Source organism: Gadus chalcogrammus, chromosome 10 (assembly GCF_026213295.1).
Source record: "Gadus chalcogrammus isolate NIFS_2021 chromosome 10, NIFS_Gcha_1.0, whole genome shotgun sequence".
NCBI classification, from domain to species: Eukaryota; Metazoa; Chordata; class Actinopteri; order Gadiformes; family Gadidae; genus Gadus; species Gadus chalcogrammus.
In genome coordinates this window covers 11662491-11682490 of record NC_079421.1, presented here as the reverse complement: position 1 = coordinate 11682490, position 20000 = coordinate 11662491, and the positions used below count along the sequence as shown (strand labels likewise).

The following is a 20000-nucleotide window of genomic DNA, read 5'->3' as shown; positions in this document are numbered from 1 at the left end:
GGGGGGGCCCTGGAGGATCTCCAGGTCTGAGTGAGTCCCAGTTCAGCTGCTCTGTGAGTGAGGACGACTCACAGCTCTCCTAGCAGGCGGAGCACGGAGAAGGCCTGGTCCTGGATCACACTGATCCTGTTCCTCTGGAGAACCCTGGAGAACAACAGAACACAGGCAGAGATCACTGTCTAACCCCTACTTAAAGTCCTGTCTCTGTACTGTCTAACCCCTACCTGCTCCTTAATGACCTGTCTGTACTGTCTAACCCCTACCTGCTCCTTAACGACCTGTCTCTATACTGTCTAACCCCTACCTGCTCCTTAATGACCTGTCTCTATACTGTCCAACCCCTACCTGCTCCTTAATGACCTGTCTCTGTACTGTCTAACCCCTACCTGCTCCTTAATGACCTGTCTCGATACTGTCCAACCCCTACCTGGTCCTTAATGACCTGTCTGTACTGTCTAACCCCTTCCTGCTCCTTAATGACCTGTCTCTTTACTGTCTAACCCCTACCTGCTCCTTAATGACCTGTCTCTGTACTGTCTAACACCTACCTGCTCCTCAATGACCTGTCTCTATACTGTCCAACCCCTACCTGCTCCTTAATGACCTGTCTGTACTGTCTAACCCCTACCTGCTCCTTAATGACCTGTCTCTATACTGTCTAACCCCTACCTGCTCCTTAATGACCTGTCTGTACTGTCTAACCCCTACCTGGTCCTTAATGACCTGTCTGTACTGTCTAACCCCTACCTGCTCCTTAATGACCTGTCTGTACTGTCTAACCCCTACCTGCTCCTTAATGACCTGTCTGTACTGTCTAACCCCAACCTGCTCCTTAATGACCTGTCTGTACTGTCTAACCCCTACCTGCTCCTTAATGACCTGTCTGTACTGTCTAACCCCTACCTGCTCCTTAATGACCTGTCTCTGGGTTGGCTTTCTCTGTACTTACAGGACGGTCAGCCGGCTGCAGGAGGAGAAGGAGGTGTTTCCAATAGTCTGGATCTCATTTCCCTCCAGGTCTCTTCATTAACAGAACAACAGACAAGAAACGGAGGTTGGACATGTGTGCAGAATAGAGCTGTTTAGCATTTTAATACAAACCTATCGATTTATATATGGAGCTTGTTTCTTATTCTGGCCACACACACATACACACACACGCACGCACACAAGCACACAAGCACACAAGCACACACACACACACACACACACACACACACACACACACACACACACACACACACACACACACACACACACACACACACACACACACACACCATCACAACATCACATATCATGAGTAGATATGTATTTGTAACTTACAGCCAGTTGAGTCGAGGCATTTCTTTGCAGACGTTCTCCAGTCGGGTCAGAGAGTTGTTCAGCAGAACACTGGGGTCCAGAAACACAAGCTATAATACATACTAATACATGCTAATAAATAATAAATGTGATCTAATACATATTGATAGATAATACATCATACATACTAATGCATACATATACATAATACATATAATCGAATACATATGAATGATTATAAGACATGATAAACCGTAGGTGGATTCTTCCAGAACCGACTTCTGCCTTTAAACTTTCAGAACAATGCAGTGAAAGCTGATCGCCACCACAACAACACACCAGCGAAAGTTATTTGCCTACCTGGGGCCAGGGCTCCCGACATTGAAGCTAAACTTAGGGTGCTGACATGCGGTCAGACCTCATACGGAGTTAGATTAGATGCACCAAACACCGACACTAGTTTCGACAACATTGTAGTTCATGTCGGCACCAACGATGCTAGGACAAGACAAACTGAGGTCACAAAAAGCAACATAGCTAGGCTTTGTGACTTCGCCAGAAAGATGTGTCGGCATCGATTAATTCTCTCTGGCCCTCTGCCCGATAAGGGTAATGATGAGCGTTATAGTAGATTATTGTCTCTAAATCGCTGGCTGGCACGATTTAGTTCAGAGCAGGGCTTTGGTTTCATAGATAACTGGCCCTCCCTGTGGGGTCGCCCTGGTGTGCTCATGAGAGACGGCCTGCACCCTACTGGGTTAGGCGCCTCAATTATGTCACTCATCCACTCACAGCACGCTGGGCTGCAGGAGTTTAGCAAACCTGCTAGCAACATGATAGTCTACGTTGCAGAGTCTAGAACAGAGTCTAGAACAGCAGATGGGTTAGCTGAACCAGGATCTATTGCACCAATTGTTTCAGAGCTGAGTGTATGTATATGTACGGTGGTGCGGCCTCGCACTGTCTCGAGGTGTAAAACCCGCAGGCGAGGGCCGCAATCAGTATGTCGAAACCGCGGCATCCCCTTGACCGCTTCAGAGCTGAGTGTTAACCGGACTCCCTCTGAAAATAATAAAAAGGAAGCACTCAGAATAGGGTTCATGAACATAAGGTCGCTTTCATCGAAGGCGCTCTTGGTCCATGATCTAATTATTGATAAAAAGATCGACATACTGGGGCTTTGTGAAACCTGGTTAAAACCAGATGAGTTTCTAGCCCTAAACGAAGCTACTCCACCCCATTACGTTAGCACCCAAGTATCTAGAGAAGTTAAGAAAGGTGGTGGAGTAGCCCTGATATCTAATTCTAAGCTTAATTTAAAGCCAAAGAATAGATATATTTTCAGATCCTTTGAGGTGCTAGCACCTCAGCTCCCCAAGAAGCGAAACGAGTTCCAGACTCCTTCGTTTTAGCTGTAGTATACCGTCCCCCAGGAGCGTATTCAGTTTTTGTTGATGAGTTTTCTGACTTTGCAGCTGATCTGGCTACATACTCAGACAATATTTTGCTTATTGGGGATTTCAACATTCATGTGAATAACCTGTCTGATGCCCTCGCAAGGGCTTTTCTGTCCATTACAGATACGCTTGGCTTCAAACAACTCGTCCAGCACCCAACCCACATCGGTGGAAACACGCTGGATCTCGTTCTGACCCGCGGTGTAGACATTTCACAGCTAGTGGTCTCTTCCTACACCTCAGCTTTATCAGACCACTTTTTGCTTACTTTCCAGGTGGTGGTATCCTGCCCCTGCGACGATCAGCAAGCTACTTTCAGCTGTCGCCGCATCACACCTGCAACCATTACAGCTATGGCAGATAAGTTATCTGGTTCACTTGCACCTCTCTGTAACTATAGTGGTTCTGTGGAGTGCCTTACTGATGACCTCAATATTGCCTTGTCTGTTGCCATTGATTCAGTTGCTCCGAACGTAACTAAAAAATGAACATTGAAAAAACCAGCCCCCTGGTTTAATGCAGAAACGCGCATTTTGAAGCGAAACTGCAGGATCCTGGAACGCAAATGGCGCTCGACTAAACTTGAGGTCTTTGGTCTTGCATGGCATAACAGTCTGCTCACCTATAAGGGTGCGCTGACTATTGCCAGGAATGCCTACTTTTCCAGTATCATCAATTTGAATAGAAACAATCCTAAGTTTATTTTTGACACGGTGAGGAGTCTCACTCAGAAACAAACTCAGACCGTAGGCTCATCGATCGTGGCAGGTGAATTCATGGATTTCTTTGAGAATAAGATTCAATCAATTAGAGAGGAAATTGATGCTTGCCGTGCGGCTAATCCTACACATCCTGTGGGGCAGGATGGGGTCCTGCCAAGTAGGATGGTGAACTCTGACGCAACTCTCTTGGAGTTTATGGCAATTCCTTTGGTGGAACTTGAGAGGGTGATAAAGGCATCAAAGCCAACAACCTGTATGTTGGATCCTCTCCCTTCCAGGGTTCTTAAGGAACTTCTTCCAACGGTGGGGCCTGCAATCCTCTCGCTTATGAATCTTTCATTTTCAACAGGAATTGTTCCCTCCAATTTCAAGGCTGCGGTGTTAAAACCGCTACTCAAAAAGCCTGGCCTAGATCCTGAATTAGTCAGGAACTATCGGCCTATATCGAATCTGCCCTTCCTGTCCAAGGTACAGGAAAGGATTGTAGCAAAGCAAATCGTTGACTATCTGACGAGGAACAATCTCTTTGAACCTTTCCAGTCGGGGTTCAGGAATTTCCACTCAACTGAAACTGCTATTACAAGAGTTGTAAATGACATCCTTTTAGCTTTGGATAAAAATACAAGCACAATGCTTGTGCTATTGGATCTGAGCGCTGCGTTTGATACGATCGACCACGGCACTCTTCTTCACCGTCTTGAACACTTTGTTGGTTTCGGGGGTACGGCTCTTGGTTGGCTTGAATCGTACCTCACAGATAGAACCCAATTTGTGCATCATGAGGGTGCAGAATCAAAGCACTGTAAATTGCGCTTTGGCGTACCACAAGGGTCGGTTCTTGGTCCATTACTTTTTGCAATTTACATGCTTCCCCTGGGCGACGTTATCCACAGCTTCGGAATTAGTTTCCATTGCTATGCGGATGACACCCAGCTCTACATTCCTGTAGATTCCGGGGACTCGGCCCAGATTCAAAGGGTTGAGTCCTGTCTGGCTGCTGTGAAGGGCTGGATGTCACAAAACTTCCTACAGCTTAATACTGGGAAGACAGAGCTGATAGTTATCGGCTCGAAGCGGGACCGGGAAGAGTTTGAGGATGTCTCTCTGTGGTTGGATGGCTTCGCCATCCCACAGAGTGCGTCCGTCAAAAATCTTGGTGTCCTGTTTGACCCTCAATTATGCTTTGACCAACATATAAGAAGTATAACTAGAATTGCCTTTTTCCATCTGAGAAACATTGCAAGAATCAGACCAATGTTATCTGCAGTGGATGCAGAGACACTGATTCATGCATTTGTTTCGTCAAGACTGGACTATTGCAATGCACTGTTCTCGGGATTACCGAACTCTACCACAAAAAGTCTACAGCTGGTACACAATGCGGCAGCTAGACTGCTGACCAGAACGAGAAAGTTTGATCATATTACACCTATTCTCGCCTCTTTACACTGGCTACCAATAACTTTCAGATCAGACTTTAAGGTGCTATTACTAACCTATAAAGCCTTGCATGGATTATCTCCATCCTACCTGAAGGACCTGATTATTCCTTATAGTCCTTCTCGGTCCCTCCGGTCTTCGGGAGCGGGCCTTCTTTCATTGCCGAAGGTTAAAAAGAAATCGGCTGGACAGAGAGCGTTTGCCTATCGAGCCCCCTTCCTATGGAATAGGCTGCCATCAGTGATCAGGGAAGCTGACTCTGTGGAGCTATTCAAAGGAAAGCTCAAAACGCACCTCTATAATCTTGCATTTCGAATGTGAAAATGACAGATGCGAAGTGAAGACTACTCTGTTTGCTTGTGCTTTTCTTATTACATTATACATTCCCACTATGTACTTTTCCGTTCTAATTCACTATTCTGTCTGTTCTAGCGTGTTGCGGGTACTGGACTGGATGCCTGGACTCTCCTCATGCATAACCGGCCAGAACCCCATCACCATTTTAATATGATGTGCATGTATTTACCTGTATGTCAATTGTGGCACCCATTGCACTCCTGACCATCCCTGGAAGAAGGGATCCCCTACACTGCGTTTCTTCTCAAGATTTCTTCCTTGCTGATTCAAGGGAGTTTTTTCTTGCCCGTGTGGGAGCATGGGTAAAGGGGGGTGTCACAAATATTTGGCCTGTTAAGCCCTTTGAGACTGTAATGGTGATTAAGGGCTATACAAATTAAATTGAATTGAATTGAATTGAACAATGCTCCAGCAGATGTTTCCCAGAGGTTCCATTCACAACGCAAACAGAGGAGGGTACTGACAGCAGCAACACCCTAGACACACTGAGTCAGACAGGGTAGTCAGGGGAGTTCATACTTATGGGATGAATGAGTGAAGAGATGAACAAAGATATAAAGACACGAAGACAAGAAGACATGAGGCGATGAGGATATGAGGAGGTGAGGAGATGAGGAGGTGAGGAGACAGATGAATGAAGAGGAGCTCACAGCAGGACCAGGGAGTTCAGTCCGGTGAAGGTGAGGGAGGAGATCTGTTGGATCTTGTTATTCTCCAGGATTCTGCAGAAACAGAAACATTTCCTTGTTAACACGATTCAATCCAAACGCCAACAGCCACCCCACCTGGGTCCAGCCACCCCAAGGCCTCCCTGTTAGCCCCGCAGGCGGGGGCCACGTGCTCTACTGCTCAGAATACCAAACCCTGTATTAACATCGGTGCGCGGCTTCATTACGGGGAACGTACAACCACTCCAGCCTGTGCAGATCCTGGAAGACCCTGGGGAGCAGAACGGCGATCTGGTTGAAGCTGAGGTACCTGGAGTCCAGAGAGGAGAGAGGAGAAGGAGAGAGGAGAGAGGAGAGAGGAGTGAGGAGAGGGAGAGAGGAGAAGGTGAGGGGAGAGAGGAGAGAGGAGAGAGGAGAGAGGAGAGAGGAGAGAGGAGAGAGGAGAGAGGAGAGAGGAGAGAGGAGAGAGGAGAGAGGAGAGAGGAGAGAGGAGAGAGGAGTGAAGAGAGAGGAGTGAGGAGAGGGAGAGAGGAGAAGGTGAGGGAAGAGAGGAGAGAGGAGAGAGGAGAGAGGAGAGAGGAGAGAGGAGAGAGGAGAGAGGAGAGAGGAGAGAGGAGAGAGGAGTGAGGAGAGAGGAGTGAGGAGAGGGAGAGAGGAGAAGGTGAGGGGAGAGAGGAGAGAGGAGAGAGGAGAGCGGAGAGAGGAGTGAGGAGAGAGGAGTGAGGAGAGGGAGAGAGGAGAAGGTGAGGGGAGAGAGGAGAAGGAAAGAGGACAGAGGACAGAGGAGAGAGGAGAGAGAAGGAGGTAGGAGAGAAGGAGAGAGGAGAGAGGAAAGAGGAGTGAGAAGAGAGGAGATAGGAGAGAGGAGTGAGGAGAAGGAGAGAGGAGAGGAGAGAGGAGAGGAGAGAGGAGAAGGAGAGAGGAGAGAGGACAGAGGAGGGAGGAGAGAAGGAGAGAGGAGTGAGGAGAAGGAGAGAGGAGAGAGGACAGAGGAGAGAGGACAGAGGAGAGAGGAGAGGACAGAGGAGAAGGAGAGAGGAGAGAGAAGGAGAGAGGAGAGAGGTTAGAGGAGAGCGGAGAAGGAGAGAGGAGAGAGGAGAGAGGAGAGAGGAAAAAGGAGAGAGGAGAGAGAAGAAAGGAGAGATGAGAAGGAAAAGGACAGAGTAGAGAGGAGAGCAACACATTTAAACTCCTCCGAGCAGATCTGCATTCAGACCATCACGCTACACAGGCACACGTTGATGAACTGGTGTCTGAAGGGGCTGATGTTTGTGGGCTGGAGCCCCTTAGGGCAGTGAGGGTCTACAGCTCGTATGGAAACACTCGTTATTACATTCATGGCCAGGCGCTCATTCATGGCCAGGCACTTCCCACAGGACTGTATGCATTATGTTTTCATTCTGAAGAAGAACCAGTCAAGAGTTTAGCAGCGTGGTGCAGCAGACAGGATCAGCACAAGGAAGTATTGAAACATATCAGGGTATTGATCCGGGCTCTTCCACTCACAGCCGTGTCAGGTTGTAGAGTCCTCTGAACGCATCGGGGTCGACCGCTGCTATACCGTTGTGCTGCAGATACCTGCAGGGAGAAACCAAGAGCTCTGTCCGTCAGTCTGTCTAACGCCCCGTGCCCACTACCTCCGTCAGTTGACCGTTGCCCATTGACTTTGAATGGGGACGGACGCGCAATGCATTGTGGATCCGTCCGTTCAGTTGGAGCGTTCGCCGCCGTCAGAAAGTTGAAAAATGTTCAACTTTTTCGGCAGCGACGGTTCCGTCATCCAATCAGATCGCGTATGCAAATTTAAGCACTGTGACGCGACCCGGGCTCTGACGATACTGGAAAGCGGGAAAGCGGGTCATCTTGCCTCGCAACAAGCAGGAAGAAGCGGGAAGAACCCGGCGAAACGATTTGATTGGCTGACGGATGCCTCTGCAAAGACTACTCCCCCATCCGTCAGCCACGCCTTCCCACGTCCGTTGACTGACGGTGCAGTGGGCACGAGGCGTAAGTGACAGACTGAGTGTACTCCTCTATGTGTCAAGATGGAGGAGAGAATAGGAGAGGAGACGAGAGGAAAGAGGAAAGTGACACACTGTCACTTTTTGCTATAGGTCCAGTCTGTGGACCTATAGCTAGTATTGTTGGAGACGCCAGACTCCTCCAGACTCACAGCCGGTGGAGGCTCTGGTACTGATAGAAGACGCGTCCGTTCAGATTCCCCAACTGGTTCCTCTGGAGAGACCTGTGGGAAGACACAGAGCACCATCACATTATGAGGGGAGCTAGGCTATGCTGCGCCATAACAATAATAATGGATTGAATTTATGAAGCACTTTTCTAGACACTCAAAGACACTTTATGTGCTATGTTATGCTAAGCTACATTCTGCAAAGCTATTATATGCTAATTCATGTTAAGTGTTTCTTTAAGAAGATATTTTAGTGGAGGAAACCTTTATAGCCCCTTTATAAACTGTACTAGTGCGACCAGACTTTGTGATTGCTTCCAGAGCCCCGCCTACGAAGCCCCGCCTCCAGAGCCCCGCCTACGAAGCCCCGCCTCCAGAGCCCTGCATCCAGAACCCCGCCTCCAGAGCCCCGCCTACGAAGCCCCGCCTCTAGAGCCCCGCCTCCAATGCCCTGCATCCAGAACCCCGCCTCAAGAGCCCCGCCTCCAGAGCCCCGCCTCCAGAGCTCCGCCTCCAGAACCCCGCCGCCAGAGCCCCGCCTCCAGAGCCCCGCCTCCAGCATCCTGATTGGTCAAAACTCATATAGAGTGAAAGAAAGTGTAACGCCGTGTACCCCCAGAGCTCCTCTGCCTCTACCTTGTTCTGCCCAACGCTGAACCTCAACCCAATAGCACGGCTGTACGGGGCGTGTAGGAAGAAATTTGTAGAACAAAGACTGAGGCCGATAATGTGATAATGTGGAAGGAACCGCTGGAAGTGGCTGAGAGGAGTTCAGAGGAGCGCAGGCAGCTGGAGGCTGCTGATAACAAACGGATGGGAGGAGGCAGAACAAAACTGAGAACACATTACAGGGAGGAGGAGGAGGAGGAGGAGGAGGAGGGGGAGGAGGAGGGGGAGGAGGTGGAGGAGAGGAGGAGGTGGAGGAGGAGGAGGAGGGGGAGGAGGAGGAGGAGGAGGAGGAGGGGAGGGAGGTGGAGGAGTGAAGGAGGAGGAGGAGGAGGAGGAGGAGGAGGGGGAGGAGGTGGAGGAGTAGGAGGAGGAGGAGGGGAAGAAGGTGGAGGAGTGAAGGAGGAGGTGGAGGAGGAGGAGGAGGAGTGAAGGAGGTGATGGAGGAGGGGGAGAAGGAGGAGGAGGAGGAGGAGGAGGAGGAGCAGGAGTATTCCATTGTGTGTTCCATTGTATTTGATTGTCTACGGTTCCCACTCACATCATGGTGACGTTGACAGCGACGGAGGGAACGCTCTGCAGTCCGCCCCCATCACAGTCCACCTCCAGGCCCCGACACTGACATGACTCTGGGACTCCTCCTAGCACTGAGGAGCCGGAGGGAGAGGAGCACATGGAGGAGGTGGAGGAGTTAGAGGAGGAATAAGAGAAAGTAGTTAGGGAAACAGAATACAGACAACAGACTCCTGTAGTCTGTTGTCTGTAGGAGGAGGAGAGGAGAGGGGAGAAGGGGAGGGGAGGGGACAGAGGAGTAAACACACACAAACACACAGCAACGACGGTACCCTCAGTATAAACACACACACACACACACACACACACACACACACACACACACACACACACACACACACACACACACACACACACACACACACACACACACACACACACACACACACACACACACACACAAACACACACACTCACACACAGGTAAACACTGTGTGTCCTGGAGAACAGAGCCGTGATGAAGGGGGTCCGGGGGGATGTGTGGGCTCGTTCATTAAAGATCAGACGTGCTCCGGACAAACTCCCACTGGTCTGCTGCGTGCTGTTGTGTTTTAGTCCAGCTCTCACACACACAGGCTCAATGAAGAATAGATTAGGTCAACAAACGTCTAGAGCAGGGGTGGGGAACTGGCGGCCCGTGGCCCGCATGCCCACTCAGCCTGCACATAATTAAAAAAAAAATAAAAAACAAACAAAAAAAAAACATTATAATAATAATAATAATAATAATTGATCGAGTTACAGAAAACTCGTTCAAGAAAGATGAGAAGAATTCATAGAATTCAAAGGCAAACCCATGCGTCTAGTTTGCTTAGAAGCGATATCAGTCATTAAAGATATCCACTTAAGTCGCTACTACAACTACTACAACTGCTTGTTGGGTTTGAGTTCATTGAGTTGTTGCACTTAATGTTGGGCCACTGTTTTTCAGTTTTTTGACTTCATTGAATGATGATGTATGTGAGCCCTTTGCACTGATAAAAATACTGACCATTCATGTGGCTGTTTGAGCATGGAAAACATGAAATTAATGTATGTTGGTTCAATTAACATACCGTACATAGGTTATGATTCTGGACGATTTTTTAGTTAGTGGCCATCGCCAAAATGCACCAGAATACAGGAAATCATTTACCAAATTCAAAATTATGTAGCTTCTCTCAGCTCACGTATAGTTGAAGTGTGCAGTCATGTGGCCCTCCGATGGTTATGATAAAAAATGTGGCCCTCTTTATCATGAAAGTTGCCCATCCCTGGAGTAGCATCATCATCACTGCCAGCTGACATCAGACGCCTTGCTAGAGAAAAACAGTTCCAGCCATCACATTAGGTGAGTCTAGAAATGCAGCAAACATGAGGCTTAGTAACACAGCAGTTATAGACTTTTTTGGTCTTTTTTTTCATCTTTAGTTATGTGTTCATAATGGTACGGCCCTCTGAGGACTTTGGAAAAATTGAAATGGCCCTTGATGTGAAAAAGGTTCCCCACCCCTGGCCTAGAGGGTCCTACACCTCTTCCACATGATCAATATCATCATTAGAGATGTTCAGCTCCTGTGTTCCGTCCACCCGTAGTGCAAGGTCCATGACCCATTCGGATCGTTAAATTCAGCCATCTTCAATGAACCCCTCCAAACTCTGCTCTTAACGCAGAACACCTGCTCAGGACATCCCCCCTGCTCACCCCATGTTCAAATTACATCTCCCATGCTGAGCCAGGCTTCTCAGTGGAGAAAATCATCCAATGTACACCTCACATCTCCCCTGCTGAGCCACGCACCCTAGTAGAGAACATCAGCCCATGTTCACATAACATCTCCTCAGGACATATCCCCTGCTGAGCCAGGCTCCTCAGTAGAGATAATCACCCCATGTTGACTCAAGGTCTTGTCAAAGGCCTGGACCTGCTGGTTCTATAATCTCCTGGATCTCAAGAAAACAAACATTTCATGTTCATATTTCCAGCTCGGCCAACGCAGTGCAGAACATCTGCTGGATCTGCAGTTTCCCTCCCGAAACGTTCTTATTTCGTACCAGTGTTACCAGTCTGCCTTCGTCCCTGTCGTGGCCGGAGTTCCTTTGGTGGAAATGCCTCCCAGTCTGTTCATGGCAAACAGCTCCATGGTGTCCCATGGAGCTGCTGACATCTTCCCAGGCTGATCACAAGCTCAGCGGCTGTTCAGTCTCTTGGAAGGACCTGATGGAGACGGCTAACTGAGCAAGGTTGGTTTGGTCTCAAGCGCCACAGGGTATGGAATGAAATCTCTGGCTTTGTTTGTCAAGGATCATAAGCGCCACTTGATAACTCCCTCATCCACTCAGCAGATTTTGTCTGAAACAGTAATATTGTTAGAGTAGCTCTTCTCTTCTGGTCAGAATATCAGCCACTCACTCTTTCCTGCCCGGACTCATTCACTCTCCTGCCTGAACTCACTCACTCTTTCCGGTGATGAACTCACTCCCTGTTGCTTTAACGGCGGCATCCTGATCCTTGGTGGCTTTGTGGAGGACGTTGCTGAGACCCTACCCCTCCCTATAGCGGGGGGCTGAGTGGAGGACGTTGCTGAGACCCTGTAGCGGGGCGCTTTGTCCTCTCGTCTCCCTGCTACTTCTATTCTGTTCTTCGCTTTTGGTTGTTTAATGATGCTTGAAATGAGTCTCCTTTAGAACGGAAGCTTTCTCCCTTCAAATCAGGAGGGGGCATTTCCTCGAACGACACAAGCAACAGGGAATGTCCGTCATTCCTGAAGCCGTCCGGCTCATCATCCACTCTGCTTTGGATTGGAAAGAGGCAGCTCACCAACAAACCAACCCCAAGACGGGCTGCCTCACATCGTTGGGCCCCTCTGACCTTTGCCCTCTGCCCTTTGACCTAATTTGCACCAAACATAATAATATTTTTGAATATAATTGTATTTTTATCTCAACTGTAAATGAAGGGGTTTACATTGGTCGGGCCGATTAGAAAAAGTAAACCAATAATTGGTTGGAGTGGGATAATAAACACTTTAGACGTCTCTGGAGACCTAGTGCCCTCAATATGATCCTCTGAGGATCAGGCCCACACTCACTCATGGCCCATCCCCGGTTCTCACTACCAGGCTGATTTGGTATTCCTGTGGCTATACATTTATTTATTATGGTGGGGTATTCTGAGTGTTAATAAGTTAATGATTATTTATCATATTCTAATTTAAAGAAATGCTGACAGAAAATAATGCAGGAGAAGATAGAGAAGAGCAGGGAAGATTGAGGGACTGCTGAAGAGGATAAAACCTGATTATGTAGTTCATGTCTATTTGTGGATAATGGTGGTGATGATGATGGTGATGATGCTGTGTGTGTGTGTGTGTGTGTGTGTGTGTGTGTGTTTGTGTGTGTGTGTGTGTGTGTGTGTGTGTGTGTGTGTGTGTGTGTGTGTGTGTGTGTGTGTGTGTGTGTGTGTGTGTGTGTGTGTGTGTGCTTGAGAGGTATTAAAGCAATAAAAAGCTAGTTTCTCAGCACATACTCAGCTGTACCGAAGTCCCAGTGGGTCAGGAAGCACGGCTCAGAAACTTCCACTAGTGGACTGAGCCGAAATGCGGAATTACACCCCATGACTGCAGTAGGTGGTGTCAGTACTAGGTGGTGTCAGTACTAGGTTGTGTCTCCAGTAGGTTGTCTCTGGGCTAGGTGGTTTCTGTACTAGGGGGTGTCGCTACTAGGTTGCGTCTGTACTAGGCGGTGTCTCCAATAGGTGGTGTCTGTGCTAGGGGGTGTCTGTACTAGGTGGTGTCTGTACTAGGTGGTGTCTGTACTAGGTGGTGTCTCCAGTAGGTGGTGTCAGTACTAGGTGGTGTCCCCAGTAGGTGGTGTCTGCACTAGGTTGTGTCTGTACTAGGTGGTGTCTCCACTAGGTGGTGTCTGTACTAGGTGGTGTCTGTACTAGGAGGTGTCTGTACTAGTTGGTGTCTCCAGTAGGTGGTGTCAGTACTAGGCGGTGTCCCCAGTAGGTGATGTCTGTACTAGGTGGTGTCTGTACTAGGTGGTGTCTCCAGTAGGTGGTGTCAGTACTAGGTGGTGTCCCCAGTAGGTGGTGTCTGTACTAGGTTGTGTCTGTACTAGGGGGTGTCTGTACTAGGTGGTGTCTGTACTAGGTGGTGTCTGTACTAGGTGGTGTCTCCAGTAGGTGGTGTCAGTACTAGGTGGTGTCCCCAGTAGGTGATGTCTGTACTAGGTTGTGTCTGTACTAGGCGGTGTCTCCACTAGGTGGTATCTGTACTAGGTGGTGTCCCCAGTAGGTGGTATCTGTACTAGGTTGTGTCTGTACTAGGCGGTGTCTCCACTAGGTGGTGTCTCCAGTAGGTGGTGTATCCAGCAGGTGGTGTTCTTACGGCAGGTGGTGGTTCTGGTCCCGGGGTCGGAGTTGGGCATCCCGAAGTAGCTGTCGAAGAGATGTGGCCATCCATTGTTGTCTCCTGCAGCAAGAGAATAAAGAAAAGCAATTATAGGAAGATATGAATATCATGAAACAATGATCACATTTAGCCCACGCCTCCATCTTGAGCGGGGGGGGGGGGGGGGGGCAGTCCTGTCACTCAGAGAGGAGAGCAGAATCAGTTCCCCAAGAGCCGGCCTGTTGCTGCCTCTCTCTACGTCAACGTGGGGACATTCTCTGTATCTGCCTTCAGCAGAAACATCTGGCTGATAAAAGGTGCTCTGAAAGGTACCAACAAAGACGTGCTCCAGCCTGCGCTGAGTTCCTCTGCATAACCTGTATTGTCTGTATTGTTCAGGAGCACACACACACACACACACACACACACACACACACACACACACACACACACACACACACACACACACACACACACACACACACACACACACACACACACACACACACACACACACACACACACACACACACACACACACACACAGGCACACACACAGGGCCAGGACCTTGTTTCCAGCATCTTCTGGGCCAGGAGCTTGGAGAGTCAGCTGGGGGGTTTGGACAGGGGTCCTCTACACTCTGAGCCCCGCCACCTACTAACAACACCCCTGCTGGAAGAACTGTTTCTATGGTGATAAGCCAGTGGCTTCTGGGAAAAATAACACATTCTGTGTCGAAATAAAAGTATTGCTGGGTGGTGAGTTCTAGAAACCAGGGCCCAAACACATCCTTTGAAGTTGATCTGCTGTATTGAAACCTTCTGGTTTGCAGACGTCAAACACATTCATCACCTTTTGCTTTGGATCAGAACAATAATTAACAGGAATACAATCTAAACAGATTTTTTAAAAAAATAAGCTTTTATTTTTTAGGCCACAAAGGGAAGGAAGAAAACATGTTAGTTTTGCTTATCAGGGAAACGGAGGCCAATTGATGTTCTGAAAGCCCCTTTGAACTGGATCACAACCTCCATTAGAAGCATCGCATGAGCACAGATGACAGCCAGATGGACAATTCAGTCTGTAATGGAAAGGCAAGCGTGACATTGATGTTCAAATGAACCCAGCACTGGGATAATTGTTTTTCTCTGAAGTCAACTTTCCTATTTTTCCTTTAAAAGTTATTTTCATCAACTTTCCCTTTTGCCATTAGAGCAAGTAAAGTCCTGTAGAGATCTGAAGCCGGCCGCACCCACCAAAGGAAGAACCAGGCAGTCACAGAGGAACCAGGCGGTCAGAGGAACTAGGCGGTCACAGAGGAACCAGGCGACACAGAAGAAGCAGGTGGTTAGAGGAACAGGCGGTCAGAGAGGAACCAGGCAAAACAGAAGAACCAGGCGGTCAGAGGAACATGCGGTCACAGGGGAACATGCGGTCACAGAGGAACCAGGCGAAACAGAGGAACCAGGCGGTCAGAGAGGAACCAGGCGGTCAGAGAGGAACCAGGCGGTCAGGGAGGAACCAGGCGTTCACAGAGGAACCAGGCGGTCAAAGAGGAACCAGGCGACACAGAGGAACCAGGCGGTCAGAGGAACCAGGCGATCACAGAGGAACCAGGCGACACAGAGGAACCAGGCGGTCAGAGAGGAACCAGGCGACACAGAGGAACCAGGCGGTCAGGAAGGAACCAGGCGTCACAGAGGGACCAGGATGTCACAGAGGAACCAGCCGGTCTGAGAGGAACTAGGCGTCACAGAGGAACCAGGCGGTCAGAGAGGATCCAGGCGTCACAGAGGAACCAGGCACTCAGAGGAACCAGGTGGTCAGAGAGGAACCAGGCGTCACAGAGGAACCAGACGTCACAGAGGAATCAGGCGGTCAGGGAGGAACCAGGCGTCACAGTGGAACCAGGCGTCACAGAGGAACCAGGTGTCACAGAGGAACCAGGCGGTCAAAGAGGAACTAGGCGGTCAGAGAGGAACCAGGCGGTCACAGAATAACCAGGCAGTCAGAGAGGAACCAGGCGGTCACAGAGGAACCAGGCGGTCACAGAGGAACCAGGGTCACAGAGGAACAAGGCGGTCACAGAGGAACCAGGTGGTCACAGAGGAACCAGGCGGTTCATCTGTCTGCTGCCGTCTGTCAGCAGCAAACCCGTCCAGCTGTTTCCTCAACACATCGTCCTGCACACCTCTGTCACAATGAACGATCCCAGCATGCACCCTGCTGAACCACTTCAGGAACGTTGGGCTCTGAAGAAAGCTGTACACTGAGCTACAAGTAGAACTACAGGAACGCGCTGACGAACAGCTGTACACTGAGCTACAAGTAGAACTACAGGAACGCGCTGACGAACAGCTGTACACTGAGCTACAAGTAGAACTAGAGGAACGCTAGCTTTACACTGAGCTTGGTCTGAGCTCAATGTAAAGCTAACACTAGTTCAACTCACCACCACGATGACACTGATAAAGTACAACTAGATGAGCTTAAGTACAACTAGATGAATAAAACACACTAATAAAAGTACAGAGAAATAATGATACCAACAGTGTGAAAGCCACCTGTCACATGTTTGAGGATGTTTACATTAGCAGATTAACAGACAATGGGAATTATGGTCATCCAATCAGAAGCATCTCACCCATCCATGTGCAGACATGTGGAAGCACAATAGGACTGATTATAAGGATCGCTGATGGGTCTTCTGATGCACAAGATAAGAATGTGATGATCTCTGCGTTACCCCCAGCCTGGAGGCGTATGGGTACATGTACACACTGGATTACACAGAACATGGAGGAGACCAGATAGTAGGAGAGAGGAGGAGGAGAAGAGGAGAGAGGAGAGGAGAGAGGAGGAGAGGAGAGGACAAGATGAGAGGAGAGGGGAGAGGACCGGAGAGGAGGGGAGGGGCGAAGAGAAGAGGAGGTGAATATGTGTCTGGGAGTCTTGAATTCAGAGATGTGTATCAGGGACAGTTTTCAGAAGGACTCAACAGATTGAATTCAGTAAATACCCTGAATAATTAAGTTAGCAGTATTCTTTTACATATTTACTTCTGTCAGAATCATAATTTAGCTGGCAGCGTCTTCCAACGCTAGACGTTGATCCTCTGCCAAAGAAACAAGCATAAAAGAACATCTTGAAGCTAGAAGTGTTGTGCCAAAAACCTCTCGCACAGATTTAGCTCCGGGACAATACGCAGTAAAATGGCTTAAGGTGGTTCACAGCTTTGTCCTTTAGAGAGATGATTGACAACTCCTTTCATGGCGGGCCTAGTGTCCACATCTCTCTAAACACTGGCATGATGCACTCTAACATATGTACAGCGTTGGAGCAGCCTGCCATTCGTCCCTCTGAAACAGGCCCTCTTCTGAGGGAGGGTTGCGTGGAGGTAGGCCAAACACAAACAAACCAATCGCATGGTGTCATCTTGGCCTGGGAAATGAAATTGAGATAGAAAAATGGACCCCTTCAAATATCTTGGTTTCCTTAATGCTTCATTATTGACTTTGTCTTTAATGCACATTTTTAATCAGACCAACAAACTACAGGTGAAACAGGTTTATTTTTTCAAAATAGGTTTATCTTCTGGTCCCGAAAAAACTTGTTCTATGCCAATCATTGATTACGGCGTGCACTAAGGTATATGGCTTATCAGGGTGCAATGAGGTTCACTACTACTGCTAAAACTCTGGCCGCTTGTTGTATGACCAGGTCGCGGTTCCTCTCTCATCCACTTGCAGAAGGTATTTATACAGGTGCTCTGGGCCACATCGATCTCTGTAAGCGGGGGGGCCGACCCTCGTCTCTATTTCCATCGGTTCCTAACCTACCCTGAATTTACCTGTTGCTAAGCTCCGCCTTTAGAACGCAGATGAGCCAATGACATTCCAGCCTCATCTATATACTCAACTATACTATCAGCTCGGACAACTCCAAAAAACAGGGAGGAGCCATAATACAACAATTTAAATGGTGGATTTATGACCAGCCGGTCATCCTGGGCCATTACTGGCTTCGTACACACAATCCTAACATCGATTTGTCCAAAAAAAAAAAAAAAACATGGTCAAATGATGTGCTTGGGGATGTAACACGGACAGTCGGTATCCCGAGAGGCTGCAGAATGGGGTATATTTCATCCCTTTTCCCAAGCCACAACGGAACAAGAGAAAGTGTGTAATGTGGATCAGACTGTGCGGGCAGGCCAGAATACCAAATTAATTTAAGCTTGTTACCTTCTGTATGTATTTAAAAGTTTTAAATACACAATACAAACATTTCTCCAAAACCTGCTTTGATAGACTTTCAGCTGACATTTTTCCATATGATATTGAGTCTGGTTTGTTTGTCCGAGATCGTCATGGTTATGAAGGTGGGTGTGACTTTGGCGACAGGTCAAATGTCTTCTGACTGACCTCAGAATGTAGGGACAGATTTCTGCACATGTTTTAAGAGCTTCCATGGAGGTTTACTGTTGCCCTCCGAATGTCTCTATGAATATCCATGTTTCCCCTCCCATATTTGAACTGAAATGGTATTTGTTGTCTGTGGAAACTTTTAATGAATTGTTGCACGTCTATCATGTCAGGATACTTTTGGGAAAGATAGTTAAATCTCCCAAGGCTCCCCGGGTCAAATAAAGTTACAAAACAACAAGACTCTTCCTCAGACGACACTGAGGTGTGGGCTGAGGCAGAAAGGGGTAGTTTTCAGAAGAACCCGGAGATGGGAGGACTCATGGTCTGAGGAACGTAATTACCTGGGTTCTACAGCGTGAGAGACTAGAACCAGTGGGAAATCAACTGAATCCAATTCAACCCGAGTGGTGAACTCTCTCTCTCTCTCTCTCTCTCTCTCTCTCTCTCTCTCTCTCTCTCTCTCTCTCTCTCTCTCTCTCTCTCTCTCTCTCTCTCTCCCTGTATGCACTAGGGCTGTATGTACCTAGGTATTGACAGGTCTGTATGTATCTAGGTATTGACACACTCATTGTATTTAGATATTGACAGGCTGTATGTATCTAGATATTGACAGGCTGTATGTATCTAGGTATTGACAGGCTGCGTCATGGTCCTTCCCTGGTTTTCCCATTCATCTGCCTGCCACCCTGATCTCTCCTAATTAACCCAACCATCTTCACCTGTGCTCCCCCTATATCAGTCCTCTCCTTCCAATCATTCCCTGCCAGATTGTCTCCAGAGTTTCTCAGAGCTTTCCCGCGACTTGATTACAGATTCTTCTCCGATTCTGCCAGTTGCCGATTCCTTCCTGTCTGACTATCGCGCCTGCCGCCCAGCCCCTGTCGGTCCGTCTGCTCCTCTGTCCCCGGCTCCTGATCCACCTGTCTGCCTCCCCGTTGCCGATCCCTGCCTGTCTGACTATCCTGCCTGCTGCCCAGCCCCTGCTGATCTGTCTGCTCTTCTGTCCCCGGCTCCCGGTCCACCAGCCTGATCCCCCCCCGTTGCAGACCTCTGCCTGTCTGACTACCCCGCCTGCCGTCAAGTCCCTGTCGGTTTGTCTGCTTACCCGTACCCTATTCCTGGCCCGTCCATCTGCCCTCCCGCTGCCGACCTCTGCCTGCCGACTACCCTCTGCCTGTCGATCCGGTCCCTAAATAAAGCCTTTTACCTATCCTGCGCTAGTCGTCTCTCTGTGCACTAGGGTTCTGCTAAACGCCCCCATTACAGGCTGTATGTATCTAGATATTGACAGGCTGTATGTATCTAGGTATTAACGGGCTGTGTGTATCTAGGTATTGTTCCGGCTATCTTGAGGTAAGCCATTCCGTTGTCGTTGCCAGCGACTTTGCATGTTGTCAAGGACAACATAGAAGGGAGGGCTCTGATGAGGTCTGTGAGTGCAAGGTCTTTGGTATTCTCCAAGATCTTTTTCAGGAGGAGGCGGTAGTTCGCAGTGTCATATGTGGCAGCTGGCTCAACAAAGACGGCTCCTGTCATCATTCCTTTATGGAAACCGTTTTCTATGTGCTGTGTGAGATTCAGAAGTCGACTTAATGTGGATTTGCCAGGTCGGAATCCAGCTTGTTGAGGGACGATGGCTGGTTCAACGAAAAAGTGTTGAGGAACAGGCGTTCAAACAGCTTGTATGGGTGGCATAGCAGGGAGATTGGCCAGAAGTCTTTGCATATGCAGGATCTTTACCGGGTTTTAGAAGAGCGATGATTTTTGTTTTCTTCCAGATATTTCGGATGTTTCATATCAGCATGCAGTTTTTTCTC

General features: G+C 48.7%; 1 protein-coding gene across 1 annotated transcript in view; it reads right to left on the bottom strand.

The window, feature by feature from the left end:
• Positions 1-20000, bottom strand: part of rxfp1 (relaxin family peptide receptor 1) — a 41356-nt gene that overhangs the window by 17475 nt on the left and 3881 nt on the right. The window contains exons 3-11 of the mRNA XM_056601165.1: positions 13753-13836; positions 9348-9453; positions 8123-8194; positions 7456-7527; positions 6188-6259; positions 5932-6003; positions 1327-1395; positions 950-1021; positions 73-144 (exon numbers count right to left, since the gene is read on the bottom strand). Coding sequence (XP_056457140.1) covers positions 73-144; positions 950-1021; positions 1327-1395; positions 5932-6003; positions 6188-6259; positions 7456-7527; positions 8123-8194; positions 9348-9453; positions 13753-13836 — 691 coding nt within the window. The remainder of the gene's footprint in view (positions 1-72; positions 145-949; positions 1022-1326; positions 1396-5931; positions 6004-6187; positions 6260-7455; positions 7528-8122; positions 8195-9347; positions 9454-13752; positions 13837-20000) is intronic.